The sequence below is a fragment of the Arachis hypogaea genome, chromosome 16 (assembly GCF_003086295.3).
Source record: "Arachis hypogaea cultivar Tifrunner chromosome 16, arahy.Tifrunner.gnm2.J5K5, whole genome shotgun sequence".
Taxonomy (NCBI): domain Eukaryota; kingdom Viridiplantae; phylum Streptophyta; class Magnoliopsida; order Fabales; family Fabaceae; genus Arachis; species Arachis hypogaea.
This window is the reverse complement of record NC_092051.1, coordinates 149,399,629-149,414,507: the sequence shown is the minus strand read 5'-3', so window position 1 is coordinate 149,414,507 and position 14,879 is coordinate 149,399,629. Positions and strand designations below refer to the sequence as shown.

General features: G+C 36.0%; 1 protein-coding gene and 1 pseudogene across 1 annotated transcript; both read left to right on the top strand.

The window, feature by feature from the left end:
- Positions 1-7,874: 7,874 nt before the first annotated feature.
- On the top strand, positions 7,875-10,423 carry LOC112697843 (vacuolar protein-sorting protein bro1-like). The gene is made up of 3 exons (XM_025751198.3): positions 7,875-8,820; positions 8,889-9,920; positions 10,017-10,423. The coding sequence occupies exons 1-3, from the start codon at positions 8,143-8,145 to the stop codon at positions 10,290-10,292; spliced, it is 1,986 nt and encodes a 661-aa protein (XP_025606983.1). The 5' UTR covers positions 7,875-8,142; the 3' UTR covers positions 10,293-10,423.
- Positions 10,424-11,748: 1,325 nt separating this feature from the next.
- On the top strand, positions 11,749-13,841 carry LOC112805993 (probable pre-mRNA-splicing factor ATP-dependent RNA helicase DEAH5; annotated as a pseudogene).
- Positions 13,842-14,879: the final 1,038 nt, after the last annotated feature.

The window sequence follows — 14,879 nt, the reverse complement described above, 5'->3', positions numbered from 1 at the left end:
AACGCAAATGTGTCCTATGTCTCGTACGTTATACGTTAGGCGCAAGTCTAGAAAAATGTTCCAAAGTTTTGTCAAAATTTAACGACTTGAAAGTTTGACAAGTAATTAGCTAGTAGATAAGTAGAAGCCTCTACTCTCTAATTTTGGCCTCAATTCAAACAATGTTGCTGCTGATTATTAAATATTAATAAAGCTAAGAGGATAGCACACGTATTTGTAAAAGATAGGGACACCGTACCACAATTCAACATATATATGCAACGTAGTATATATCTCTATTTCGAACGGATTATTAAATTGATATAGTTAGAAATTCAAAAATTAAAAGTTCAAGGTTTAATTAAAGTAAGTAATTATTTAAATCAGTTTTTGAGAATATTAAAATTAGATATTTTAATCTTTAAAAAAAATTAATACATATATCAATTTTTAACATTTATTTTCAATAACTAAATTAGTCTTTACTCTAATTTTCAGCATGATTTATTAACAAAAGCTACTGACTTTACATGTTAATTCGCATATATAATAGTTAAGTGTCCCATGTGTGTGAAAATGACAAAATAATCCTTGAGTAGTCGTGAACACTGATGTCATTTTGGTGTCCTCCCTCAAATATCGGATTGCAAATTCTTTATTCCTGAAACTGTGTTTGTAAATCCTAGTTCATCATAAGCTTTATTATAAACTTTAATTCAGCTGCAACGACAACAAGCAAAAAAAAGCTCTTCTTCATAAAATCTCTGATAGAAAGAAAATATATGAAAGTATTTGCCAATTTTTTTTTTTACATACATACACTAATTTAATAAAAAAAATGCTCGATAAATATAAAAGAATCAATGATAAAAAATGTCATTTTCTTATTCTTTTGTCATGTTAAAAGTTGTAATAATAACTCAAAAATAAATATTAAAATATTGTTATTGTGTGATTGAATATACAATATGAATTATCTATTTATAATTAAATTAAAAATATATTTTAATCATAATAACTAAATTAATATAATGTGTATGTAGAGGTCTCTTCTTGGTCTCCTGCATATTCGGCCATGAAGTCGGTGAGGTATTGGACTTTGATAGCCATTCGAATTTCGTATTTCAAGTCAAACTCAAATAACTTTATAGCTCATTGAACCATTCTGTCCGCAACATCCGTTTTTTGAAGGATTTGTTTCATGGGCTGGTTTGTCCGAACTCTCATAGTATGAGTTTGAAAATAAGGCCGAAGCCTTCTAGATGCTACAACTAAGGCGTATGCGAACTTCTCAAGTTTTTTATACCTTAGTTCAATGCCTTGTAGCACCTTACTTATGAAGTAGACAGGATGCTGCATGTCCTCATCTTCCCGTATTAATACCGATGCCACGGTCTTCTCGGTGACAGCTATATATAACACGAATTTTTTTCTGCTTTTGGCTGGGTAAGAATGGGAGGTTGGCTCAAAAACTTTTTGAACTCCTCAAAAGTTTCTTCACACTCAGAAGTCCATTCAAACTGGCATCCATTTCTCAGTAGGGCAAAAAGTGGTAAGGATTTTAATGTCGATCCTGCCAAGAACCTGGATAGGGTTGCAAGTCGATAATTCAGCTTCTGGACTTCCTTTAAACAGGTCAGGCTCTTCATTTCTATGACTGCTCTACACTTATCAGGGTTAACTTCAATCCCCTTTGTGTTAGCATGAATCTTAGAAAATTTTCAGCCTCTACTGCAAAGGTGCACTTATCGGGATTTAATCTCATCCCATGCAATCTTATGGTGTTGAAGACTTGCGAGAGATCGTTCAGGAGGCTGGCATCATCTTTGGTTTTCACTAGCATGTCATCTACATATACCTCAATTAATTCTCCCAGATGAGGTGCAAACACCTTATTCATCCACCTTTGATATGTGGCCCCTGCATTTTTAATCCAAATGGCATGACTATATAGCAGTAATTCGCTCTGGGCGTGATGAATGATGTCTTCTCTTGGTCTGACTTGTACATCGGGATTTGGTTATATCCCGAGTAAGCATCCATGAATGACAGGTATTGATATCCCGAGTTGGAATCTACTAAGGTATCAATATCGGGTAGAGGATATGGGTCTTTTGGACACGTCTTGTTAAGATTGGTGTAGTCAACACATATCCTCTATTTTCCATTCTGTTTCTTGATCAACACCACATTTGCTAGTCAGGCCGGGTACTTGACTTCTCTGATAAAGCCTGCCTCTAGCAAGGCTTGCACTTGCTCTTCGACCACTTGAACTCGTTTAGGTTCTAACTTCCGTCTTCTTTGTTGAACAGGTCGAGATCCTAGGTGGACAGCCAACCTATGTGACATGAGTTCGGGGTCTATCCCATGCATGTCAGAAGCTTTCCAGGAGAAGAGATCGGAATTTTCTCGTATGAGTTGCGCCAATTTCTACTTCAGATCTTTTGTTAAATTGGCTCCTATATTGGTGTTCTTCCCGATCTCTTGCCCAATCTGTATCTCTTCAGTCTTTTCTCCGGGCTGTGGTCGTAGTTCTTCCTTAACTCGGATCCCTCCGAACTCAATGGTATTGACTTCTTTGCAAATATGGGGGGATAGAAATCACTGCTTCAAGCCGATTTAGGGTTGTTCTGCCTATCAAGGCATTGTAGGCAGAAGCTACATTGACGACAATGAAGTCGATACTTAAGGTCTTGGATTTCATCCCCTTTCTAAAAGTTGTTTGTAGGGAAATGAAGCCTAGTGACTAATGGGAGTGTCTCCTAGTCCGAAGAGAGTATCAGGGTATGCTCTCAACTCCTTCTCATCTAATTCCAACTTATCAAATGCTGGCTTGAACAAGATGTCAGCCGAGCTCCCTTGATCCACTAGGGTTCTATGTAAATGAGCGTTGGCGAGAATCATAGTGATTACTACCGGGTCGTAGTGCCCGAACACAATACCTTGCCCGTCCTCCTTGGTGAAAAAGATAGTTGGGAGGTCGGACCCTTCATTTCTAACTTGGTAGACTTCCTTCAAATGCCTTTTTCGAGATGATTTGGTCAACCTTCCTCCCATAAATCCTCCTAATATCATATGGATATGTCGCTCTGGGGTCTGTGAGGGTGGGCTTCTTTGTCCATGACCTTCTTCATCTCTTTTTCTTTTCACATGATTGTCCGACCTTTCCATGAGATATTTGTCTAGCCGACTTTCCGTAGCCATCTTTTCTATCACATTTTTTAGGTCGTAGCAATCATTAGTGGAATGTCCATACAGCTTGTAATATTCACAGTATTCATTACGGCCTCCCCCCCTTTTTGTTCTTGATGGGTCGTGGGGGAGGAAGCTTTTCAGTGTGACAAATTTTCATGTATACGTCGAGTAGGAAAACTCGTAGAGGAGTGTAAAAGTGATATCTTCTAGGCCTTTCAGATCCAACTTTTTCCTTTTTCTTGGGCTCCCTCTTCTTTCTTTTGATTAGTGGGGGTGCCCTAGCCGCCAGCTCGATTCTCGTAACCTGGCGTTTTTCTCCATATTGATGTACTTCTCAGCTCGTTCTTGTACATCACTCAAGAATGTTGGGTGTCTCTTTGAGATGGACTGGGATAAGGGTCCTTCTCGAAGTCCATTAACGAGACCCATTATCACTGCTTCAATAGGAAAGTCTTGAATTTCCAAGCACGCCTTGTTGAATCTTTCCATGTATTCTCCTAGGCTTTCTCCAACCTCTTGTTTCATTCCTAGTAGGCTAGGTGCATGCTTGACTTTGTCCTTCTAGATCGAGAAACGCGTGAGGAACTTGCGTGAGAGGTCGTCAAAGTTGGTGACCGACTTGGGGGAAGGCTATCGAACCACTTCATGGCCGCCTTTGTCAAGGTCGTCGGAAAGGCCTTGCAGCGAGTAGCGTCCGATGCGTTGGCTAAGTTCATCCAACTTTTAAAGTTACTAAGGTGATGCTTTGGGTCAGTCGTCCCATCATACAGATCCATGTTAGGGCTCTTAAATTTTCTAAAAACTTTAGCCCTCATGATATCCTCAATAAATGGGTATTCTTCTCCTAACGGGGTGTCTTCTCAATCTTTGCGGGAATTCTTATTTCGGAGGTTGGATTCCAGCTTTTCTTCAAGCTCTCTTCGTCACTCGATCTCTCTCCTTAGGCTTTGCTCTGCTTCACGCTGTCGTTCCAGCTCTTGTTCTAGTTGCTTGAGTCGACCTTGGTGGCCATGTAATAGTCCCATTAGGTCGGTAGAGTGAGGTTGCCCATCTTTTCCGGGCTGATGAACTTCGGAGGAGATTCTTTTCGGTCCTTGAGTATTCGAGGGGCCTTTACCGTGTAGTCCTTTCGTTCCTTGTAGAGATATTATCTTTTGGTCGTTGTTGACTGCGTTCTGATGCTCTGGATCAGATTCAAATGCAGTGTGTTCGTCTTCATGTTGGTCGTCCACCATCGTGTGTTGATCTTCCAGGTCCCCAACAATGGTGCCAATGTTAAGGGGTTTACCTAGAATCAGATGATTAGGCTTGAATGAAAGGCCCAAGCGTTGGAGGGAGGAGGTCTCCGACTTGTCCTATGTCTGGGAGCCGCCGTCCGAGTTGTACATTTGAAAGAATGGGGGGTGGTACCTGCAAAAACACTCTGATGCCTAAGTTAGCAAGGGGGTAAGCAGATTTTAGAGTATTAGACTTAAGTTTACCTGAGTGTGTCAGTGCATTTATAGGGAAGGAACTAATAATCACCGCTGAAGTAGTTCCACTTCTAATGGTGGATAACCGTCCCTTTACCTTCGGGTTAGTTGAGATATCTCTTTTAGAAGAGGGTGAGAGATTCTGAGAGACAGTTACTCACTTAGATGAGTGCTAACTGTATATTGGTGTTGATTCCGACCTCCTTGTAGAGGTTGGATGAATAGCGAGGCCTAATCTCCTGGATTGGGTCTTTTAACCTGACTGGGCCTAGCTTTTATTTTGAGTCAGGATATGAACATTAGTTATCAGCATAAAAAATATATTAAAATATAAATATATATTAAAAATAAATTAATTTATATATATTTATATACGATATATTAATAATTAGTTTTAATATATAAATAATATTTGTATATTTAAATATATAATTATGAGTAACAAAAAAAAAGTGTAAAACGAATATAACTTAAAATTTTAACTATACTTGTATTAGTGCCACTATAGTTAGTAGTTACTATGATCATAGACACCATAAACTTTACGACATTATATATTATGTGTTAACATGTGATCGATTTATGTTAAGTGATGAGATGTAAATTTCTATTTAATTATTCACCTTTTAATAATAGATATATGTTATATTATATTTTACTCGAAATACAATAATAACATACATGAATAATTATATTTTTTATTCTTAAAAAATTGTACCTGTGGTTGACGACGATGTCGGATACGACCTTTACTCCACTCTGTTTGAATGATTTCAACTCTTTTCTTGTTCCCATATTTGGATGTGTCAAGATCATATAGCCTCTTCGACAAGTAACCTGCAAATTCAAATTGTGTTCTATTTTCGTTACATATATAAATTCAAATCAAGCATATCATGTATATCATACAAATTTCTCGATATATATCATATTATTTTATAGTTTCAGAATTTATTGAAAAAAATTAATATTGTTTTGATAATATGAAAGAAACAAAAAATTTCCAATCAAACATTTACGTTTTTCTTTTTAACCATTACTCTCAACTATACCTTTATATTAGTAAAAAAAATGTTATATATGTGTACACCAAAAATATTTACTATGTAATATTTTATAAATACATATATTGTTGAATTTTTTTAACGTATATTTTATATTCTAACATGTATTTTATACAAATAATTAATTTAATGATTAATTTTTGTGTGTATATAAGTAAAATAGCCTATATAACAGCTAGAAAAATATATTATATCAAAATAATTAACAACTTAATAATAATTATATTGTGAAAGAGATAATGAATTGTTGAAAATTAAACTAAGCTTATCGATTATAATAACTAAGTTGATGAATGTTGAATTAAAATTTTTAATTAGAAATTATTAGTGTTCATAAATGATAAACTTATTACTTATTCAAGTTAAAAACCAATGATAAAAGATGAAAGTTTGATAAAAAAAAAAAAGAGTTATCAAGTTATTAGAATATCATAGAAGTTGTATTATGTTTGACCAGTCAAATTTAAAAATTGAAAATTTAGAAATAAATAAAAAAATAAAAAAATTAGAGATATATCTTATAGTCAAAATTAATGACTTGAATAAAAATATCTTGTACATAGACCATAGTCAAATTGAGTTACCATATATGTTTGTTGTAATTAAGGTTACTCTGTCGGGGCTACTAAATTTCATTGATGGATTGTGTGGTCAAGTTGTGGAGAAGAAAGAATAGTGATATGCACAACAAATCACAAAGAACGTCTTGACCCTGCATTGTTGAGACCTGGTAGAAAGAATGGACTTGCACATTCACATGTCATATTGCTCTTTCACTGCTTTCAAGACACTGGCTTCTAACTACTTAAGAATTTAGAACCATCATCATCCTATGTTTGATGACATACAAGGATAACAAGGTTTGATGGACAAGGTTAATGCAACCCCTGCTGAGGTTGCAGGAGAGTTGATGAAGAGTGACAATGTAGACATTGCACTCAAAGGCCTCATCAACTTTCTCCAAAGCAAGCACAATACTTATAAAGCAAAACAATGGCTATAGCATGACCTCTTTAGCATGAGTTTCTCTCTCTCTCTCATAATTTTCTATATATAACACAGTATTAAGATTGCTTAATTTGAATTCTCTAAAATCAGATTTGTAAAGTAAAAATCACATTGCTTAATTTGACTTCTCTAAAATCAGATTTGTAAAGTAAAAATGTGATTTATTATCTTTAAGTACTTGTTTGGACGCCGTTATTTTGGTAAAAAAAGATCTTTTTTAATAAAAAATATCTTTTTTATTTTTTAGTGTGTTTAGCAAATTTTTAGTAATAAAAGTAAAAATATTAGAAAAAAATATCTTTTTTGAAAAAACTGTAATTTACATCTTCATTTAAAAGATCTTTTTTTCTTAAAAAAATATTTTTCATGTAATAAACAAACAAAAAAATATTTTTATATTGTTATACTTAAATATAATTGATAAATAAAAAGATCTCTTTGTATGAAATTTTCAAACATAAAATTACTTTTATTTTTTCATAAGATCTTTAAAAAAAATAATTCAAAAAAAATATTTTTTTAAAAACTAACCCAAACAAGTCCTAAATTATTTTTAAAATACTCAAATAAAAGTTTATAATCTAAGAGTAGTTATTTTTCTCTATAAATCTATTTACTTCAAAATAGATAAATTCAATTTTGCTTGCAAAAATATAAAAATTGACTGGAATTTAAGGTCATAAACACATCTTACTTAATCATTAAATATTAAAAATTTGTGTATTAAAAAAATACTTTATATTTAATTATGCTACACATTTAAAAAAAAAAAAGAGTTCTATGTGATTTCTGTTCCTGCAATTTTCACCAACTCTGATCTTTTTCAAAAAACACAAAATTCACAAATTGATTTAAAAGTTTTTGATCAAATATACGCATCCATGTCTATAAAAGTATTAAGAAGTGAAAATAGTTTCAGACCTACTAAACCATATCTACGTAGTTGGTAGAAATTATCATTAGATCATATTTTGTAGCTTGCATATATATGCATTTGATAGAAAGATATGATTTTAGAATAATTTCATTTTTAAGAAAACTCCTAATTCTGTTATGTCAGCTTGAGTTCTTCCAAGTTTATTAGTGTAGAAAGATTAAAAAGTATCCGCGCCTCCTATATCAGGAGTTTTTCGGCTCACGACGAAAAGAACACTTGTTTCAGGATCATTAGAATCGCGATCATGATGGCCATCTGAATCATTAACACAAAATCACTTTTTTATGCGCCACAATTAAAAGATAAAATAAATGAGAGATTTTTTTTTATCTTGTTCAAAATTTAAATTTTATTGTCACAAAAAAAATTAAATTTTATAATTTAAAAAATAAAAAAAAATCCCCGAACCGAATAGGTTAAAAGGGGGGAGGGAGGAGAGCGGAATTTGCAAATCCAATTCCAATTCTTGGATTCCTAAGACGCCGCCATGAACAACGATGATCGGGTGCTGTCAATCCCACTGAAGAAGACTGATCCGGTGGAGCTGTACCTGCCGTTACGTAAGTTGGTAGTCTCAAAATATTCGGAGAGCGATGCACAAAAAGTTGAAAGCGTTCTCGAAACCCTAAACAAATGCCGCAGGGACATGGTGGAGCGTAGAGGGGACCTCTCCCTTCCCATGCAACGTGACTGCCTCATCCACTACTTCAAATGCCTTTCCATGGTTGAGCTACTCTTCACCTCTATCTCCTCCGACGCCCACGTGGACCCCATCATCTTTGTCTGGTACGACGCCTTCAACCCTGACCATCAGGATGGAGTCTCCTCACAGCGCAACGCCATCCAATTGGAGAAGGCCGCCGTTGTCTTCAACCTTGGAGCCATATGCAGCCAGATTGCTGCCTCTTGCGACCGTACCACTGCCCTTGGCCGTCACCTTGCTATAGAAGACTTCAAAGTTGCCGCCAATTTCTTCTTGACACTCTGGAAGGAATTTGCCAAGGGCGTGGTCTCCGCCACCCTCGATTTGACTCCCCTCTTCGCGAAGTTTCTGCACCTCCTCTTCTCCGCTCAGGCTTTCGAGCTCGAATTAGGGGAAGAACTCAACAACAAGGGCGGCTGTTACCGTGTCCAACAACACCGATGTGCCCTATTTTTTAGATCGGTCAGTCTTCACTCTTGATTGATTTTACATTTATTTTTCACTCTAATGATGATGATGATGATGTGTAGGTTTATAAGCGTTATCGTAGAGCATATGAACTGATACCTGCTGATTCGGCTGCACGGAACCATGTCAACTCTTTTGACCAAACCTGGGTAGCTCATCTTTACCAGAAGGCGACATTCTTTGAGGCGGAGGCTCATCAGTGGAAATCATCCATCCTACCCAAATCCAAGCGACCTCTCCCTGAAGCATACGAGTCAAGCGTCCAATCTTATGCTATTGATCATGCAGAATGTGTCACTGAGACATTAGTTAGCGGGATTTGCAGCCTCTCGAGGAAACTCAAGCCACCACAAATATACGTTGACCTCATCCTCTCGGAGTACAATCCTTTCAAGATTACGAAGGATGGAAAGCTGGTGGCTTACCCATGGGACATGCCTCCTCCTTATCTAACAAATTCGGCAATCCTCTCGTCTCCATTGCCTTCTTCGCGGGCCTCAGAAATTCTTGCATTCATTCCTTTGAAGAAGAGTGAGCCCTTGAATGATCTCTATGAGTCCCTGCGCAGTTACTTTGTCCTCAAATACTCTGAGAGCATGGCAAAGAGAGTAGAAGACCTTCTCCAAATGCTACCCAAATTGCGCAATGAGATGCTGCGTGATGACCTTTCTCTACCCTTTCGCCGTGACTGCCTCGTCCTTTATTTCAGATGCCTTTGCATGATTGAGCCTTTCTTTCCTATGAAAGCCTCACCCAACCCACCTGTCTTTGTTTGGTACAATGCCATCAGCCCACAACATCACTCTTCTCAGCATAACATCCATATGGAGAAGGCCTCTGTTCTCTTCAACCTGGGAGCCCTCTGCACCCACATTGCTCTCTCCTGCGATCAAAGCACCATCCATGGCTATCGCCTTGCCAAGGACGCCTTAAAGGATGCTTTTTATTGGAACTATGAACTGAGGCGTGAGTCTAAGCAGGCATCTGGCACGATTGACTTGTCCGGACAATACATAGCTGTTATAGAAAATGAGATTCGCAATGAGTTTCCCCACTTGACCAGGAAGTTTCGTCGTCCCCAATATGATGTGCCTGTATGTATAATCATCTAGCTTTTCAGTTGATCTTTCTTAATACAATTGATTGATGTCAATCTTGATTTGTTAAATTGTTTGATTGAGATGATACAGGGTTCAGCTTGTATGTCGACAGATGGGCCTTTAGCTAATTATGATCCGAATGATGTCACTGAACAATTTCTTTTAGGGTATTGTAAGGCTCACTGCCTGCTTCATTCTTCGTCTCGTTCTCTGCCTCATGGGGTATGGGAAGCACAATGCTTGGACCTTCTCTCTGAGTTTAGTCCTGTCAAGATTAAGGATGGACATCTTGTGGCCAATGCAATCTTAGAGGCACCAAATTTGGCATTGGAGAACATGAGCTTGCAGAAGACGACACAACAGTAACATTACCGTAGAGAAAAGCTTTAGGAATTATCTTATTTTCTTTTTTAAATTGGATGTTGGAACTTTGTTGGTTGAAATATTATCCTCGTGATTTTGTTGGTTGGTTTATGAATATATTCCTTCTTATTCAACCCCAATTTGTAGTGATTTGTATGCCTGTGATCTGATCTCGTACCTATTGCTAGTTATCGTTGCATATTGGTAAATTGAACTTATTCAGTGTTTCCAATTTCCATCAATGCCTAATAATTAAGCAAATAATATTGTTTCATTTAGAATCATTCTTATTTTTTAGTGAATAAATCGTTAGAATGTAAATCAATCACTAGAATGAAAATAGAGAAATACTAACCTATACAACTAAACTAACCTATCCAACAAGAAGAGCATTCTCTTTCTCTATTACTTTCAGAACTCAGCGATCTCTGGAGTAGTTACAACATCCCCAAAGGGAATGCCGTTTCCAATGCCCTGACAAGTCATTTATAATGATGAAATCTATGTTTTATTCTCAATTCATCAATATGGATGTTCGGAACAACACCATGAGACTCAAATCCCCAGAAATGGCGAAGCCGGCCTGAACTTCATCGGCAATACAAAGCCCTCCGGCTTTCTTAACCATACTGTAAGTAGCATGCAATTCCATAATTAGTGAAAACGAGATACGTTCTTATCACTTGCTCCTAAATCCTAATACTATAATTACAATGCTACTTTTGTTTGTGTTCCTTCAATCATGTTTGATTTCATTTTCATTTGTTGTTATGATATTTTTAGTCTATGAATTTCACATTCAATGACATGTTTTACAAACAATTGGTTTGATTAATTTTTCTAATGATAAACTCATGAATACTCTCAACCTAGCTCTGTGGTTATTATAACAGTAATATTTGATGTCTTGTACCTAAGAAAGGCTTTCTTGAAGATAGAATCAATAGGCTTGATGATTATTGATGAGTAATCATCCCTATGCAAAAGTAATGAAGGTGAGTTGTATTTCCTTCATCATACATGTTTTTTGTTACTCTTTATTGCCTGTTCTGTGAAGGAATTCTATCATAACAGCATCGCCAGTAGGTAAAAAAGGTAACTTGTTCGTGTCCTTGACTATCTAGTAATTTCTTGATGTTGACTCACTATGTAGTACGTCCTCTGCTGTGGATTGTGAGGGTCAGATATTAGAACTGGAAAGTATCTTGGATTCTCGGGTATTAGTGAAGAGTGCACATGACTAAGTATCTTGAAGACTTGTGGTCCAAGGTATTTTTGGTTCAAGTTACACGTATATATTGAAGTTATTCTCTTTGGAGTTTGGACAGTCTGGTGCATTGTTATCGGAATTGCATAAGGGGATGTCAAAAATCCAGAGGGTTCTCTTGGTCGTGCTGCTGCCCTCCAGTCTGCACTTATAAAGGAGCGTAGAGAAGTATGAGAACAGCAGCAGCGCACCATGCTTGATTCTATTTCAAAGGATCTCAATCGTCCTTGGGAAGACCCTATGCCAGAGTCTGGTGAAAGGCATCTTGCTCAGGAGCTTACGGGTGTTGGTTTGTCAGCCTATGATATGCCAGAATGGAAGAAGGATGCTTATGGGAAGACCATTACTTTTGGGCAAAGGTCAAAGCTTTCTATTCAAGAACAGAGGCAGAGTCTCCCAATTTACAAGTTAAAAAAAAGAATTGATTCAGGCTGTCCATGATAATCAGGTGTTGGTGGTAATTGGTGAAACAGGTTCAGGCAAAACTACTCAGATCACACAGATCCACTTGACAGAACCTGAAGGAGCCATTCTTCTCTTCTTGACTGGCCAAGAGGAGATTGATTTTGCATGTCAATCTCTACGAAAGAATGAAGGGATTAGGTAAGAATGTTCCAGAACTGATAATATTACCTGTTTATAGTGCCCTTCTTAGTGAAATGCAATCTAGGATATTTGACCCTGCCCCTCCCGGGAAAGGGAAAGTGGTTGTGGCAACTAACATTGCTGAGGCTTCTTTGACTATTGATGGGATATTTTACGTTATTGATCCTGGGTTTTGCAAAGCAAAATGTTTATAACCCAAAACAAGGACTTGATTCATTAGTGATAACTCCGATATCACAAGCTTCAGCCAAACAAAGAGCTGGACGTGCAGGGTGCAAATGCTATCGCCTATATACTGAGAGCGCATATAGGAATGAGATGCCTCCCACTACGATTCCTGAGATTCAAAGGATAAATCTTGCAATGACTACTCTCAACATGAAAGCTATGGGAATAAATGATCTTCTGTCCTTTGATTTTATGGATCCACCATCATCCCAAGCTATTATTTCAGCAATGGAACAGCTCTATAGTCTTGGAGCATTGGATGAAGAGGGCCTTTTAACCAAATTGGGGAGGAAAATGGCAGAATTTCCCTTGGATCCGCCATTGTCTAACATGTTACTTGCCAGTGTGGACCTTGGATGTAGTGATGAGATATTGACGATAATTTCCATGATTCAGACTGGCAATATTTTTTCAGGCCTAGGGAAAAGCATGCCCAAGCAGATCAGAAGAGGGCAAAGTTTTTCCAGCCTGAAGGTGACCATCTCACACTGCTTGCTGTTTATGAGGCTTGGAAAGCCAAGAAATTTTCGGGACCATGGTGTTTTGAGAACTTTGTTCAATCTCAATCATTGAGGAGAGCACAGGATGTCAGGAAACAGCTTCTCATCATGGATAAGTAAGATATCTATTTACTGCTACTAAATATTTTAGCTGCTTTGTTTACTTGTTTGCTTGTTTGTTTGTTTTCTTTTTAATTGTAATTTTGTACGAAGGTTCTCAATGTTTCTGCAGATATACTGTCTTGTATTATAGTGAAATGTTTTAGAATTGGGCTTCTTGGTAACATATTCTGCTGTGAATTGTAGAATAAATCTTGTCATTGGTCCTCTGCATATAATTTGCTGGCCAGATTGAATTAGGTTCTGAAATCTGAATCATCATCTCTGATATGCAAGTATAAATTGGATGTTGCAAGTGTTGGAAAAAATTTTACCAAGATCAGAAAGGCGATCACAGCAGGATTCTTTTTCCATGCAGCAAGGAAGGATCCCCAGGAAGGCTACAGAACCTTTGTTGAGAACCAGCCTGTATATATCCATCCAAGTTCAGCTTTGTTCCAGAGACAACCTGGTTGGGTCATCTACCATGAACTTGTTATGACTACTAAGGATCAATATATGCGTGAGGTCATAGTGATAGATCTTAAATGGCTTGTTGGGTTGAACCACTTTATGACAGATATCATGAGCTCATGAGCCAAATTCATGGTGCTTGATATTCAATCCATCTTCTTCCTCTTGATGCAATGTATTGCTTAGTGTTTACACTACATTATATGATGATGCAGGTGTAAATTTTGACCCTTAATTTGTATTAACTGTAAATGATGTATATAGGCAGATTTACTAAGTTGTAAATTTTATGGTTTCCTAAATCAAAGTCTAAGTTGTAAATTATGTTTGGGTAAATTCATGTTTAAAGCAGAAAGCTGAAGTTGAATCCTGCAAGAACACTTGGCTGCACCGCATTACGTTTAGATTCCAATTACTGCTATTATTGTATCATCCCTAAGCAACTTTATGTGACAGAAATATATGTTACTAATAATTGTTAATATTATTTTCTTTACCGAGGCATTCACTAATTATTATTGCGTTTGACAAGAAGGTTTTTGAGTTTTGACTTGTCCCATATTTGCCTTGGTTCATTTTGCAATGTAGTATAGTGATATGAAGGTATAATAACAAAAAAAAAAAAAATTAATGAATTGAAAATTTAAAAAAATCCACAAATTATAATAAAAAATATATTATGGTACTCTTAAAAATTAAACCACACAAGTACAATCACTCTTTTTCTTAATTACAAGTTTACAACTGTACCTTTTTCAATAAAAACAATTGGATTCCACTAATGCTTCCTTTTTCAATATGGGGGAAATTCTTATACATCTAATCTTTTTTATATGTCCTCTTATGAAAAGCATATCATCCAATATATTAATTAGGTCTTAATAGTTACCAAAAAAAGATTTTAGGTCTTAAATTATCTCCTATCAATCTAGTAACATCGCGTAAATTGAACTAGAAATTATCTATTTTATCTTATGCATAATATTCCAAAAAAATTTTATATTTATTTTTTTATATTATTTTCTTACAATTTCACCTATTCGTAAATATTTAAGAATTTCTTTTTTTAGATTTTGTATCCTGAATTTTGGATATCATATTTATTTTTTATTAAATAAAATACTACTATTATCTTTTTTAAAAAAAAAACTTGAACGGTTATTTTCTCAGGTATTGATAAGAAAGTTTGAAAGATAAAGGATTTTCCCCTTTTTTTTCTTTTTTTCAATATTCTTTTGGAGAGTCAAAGTGTATAGTTGTTTGAATAGGAAAGCTCTTTAACTAAAATATGATGCATTAACAAATTGTAGGGTTAGATCCTCGTAACTCTTTCTCTTACCGACACCCTAATAATACAAAGAGGGTTCGTATCTAAATCAAACTAGACAGTACAATAACACCTTTTTCTTTAATTTA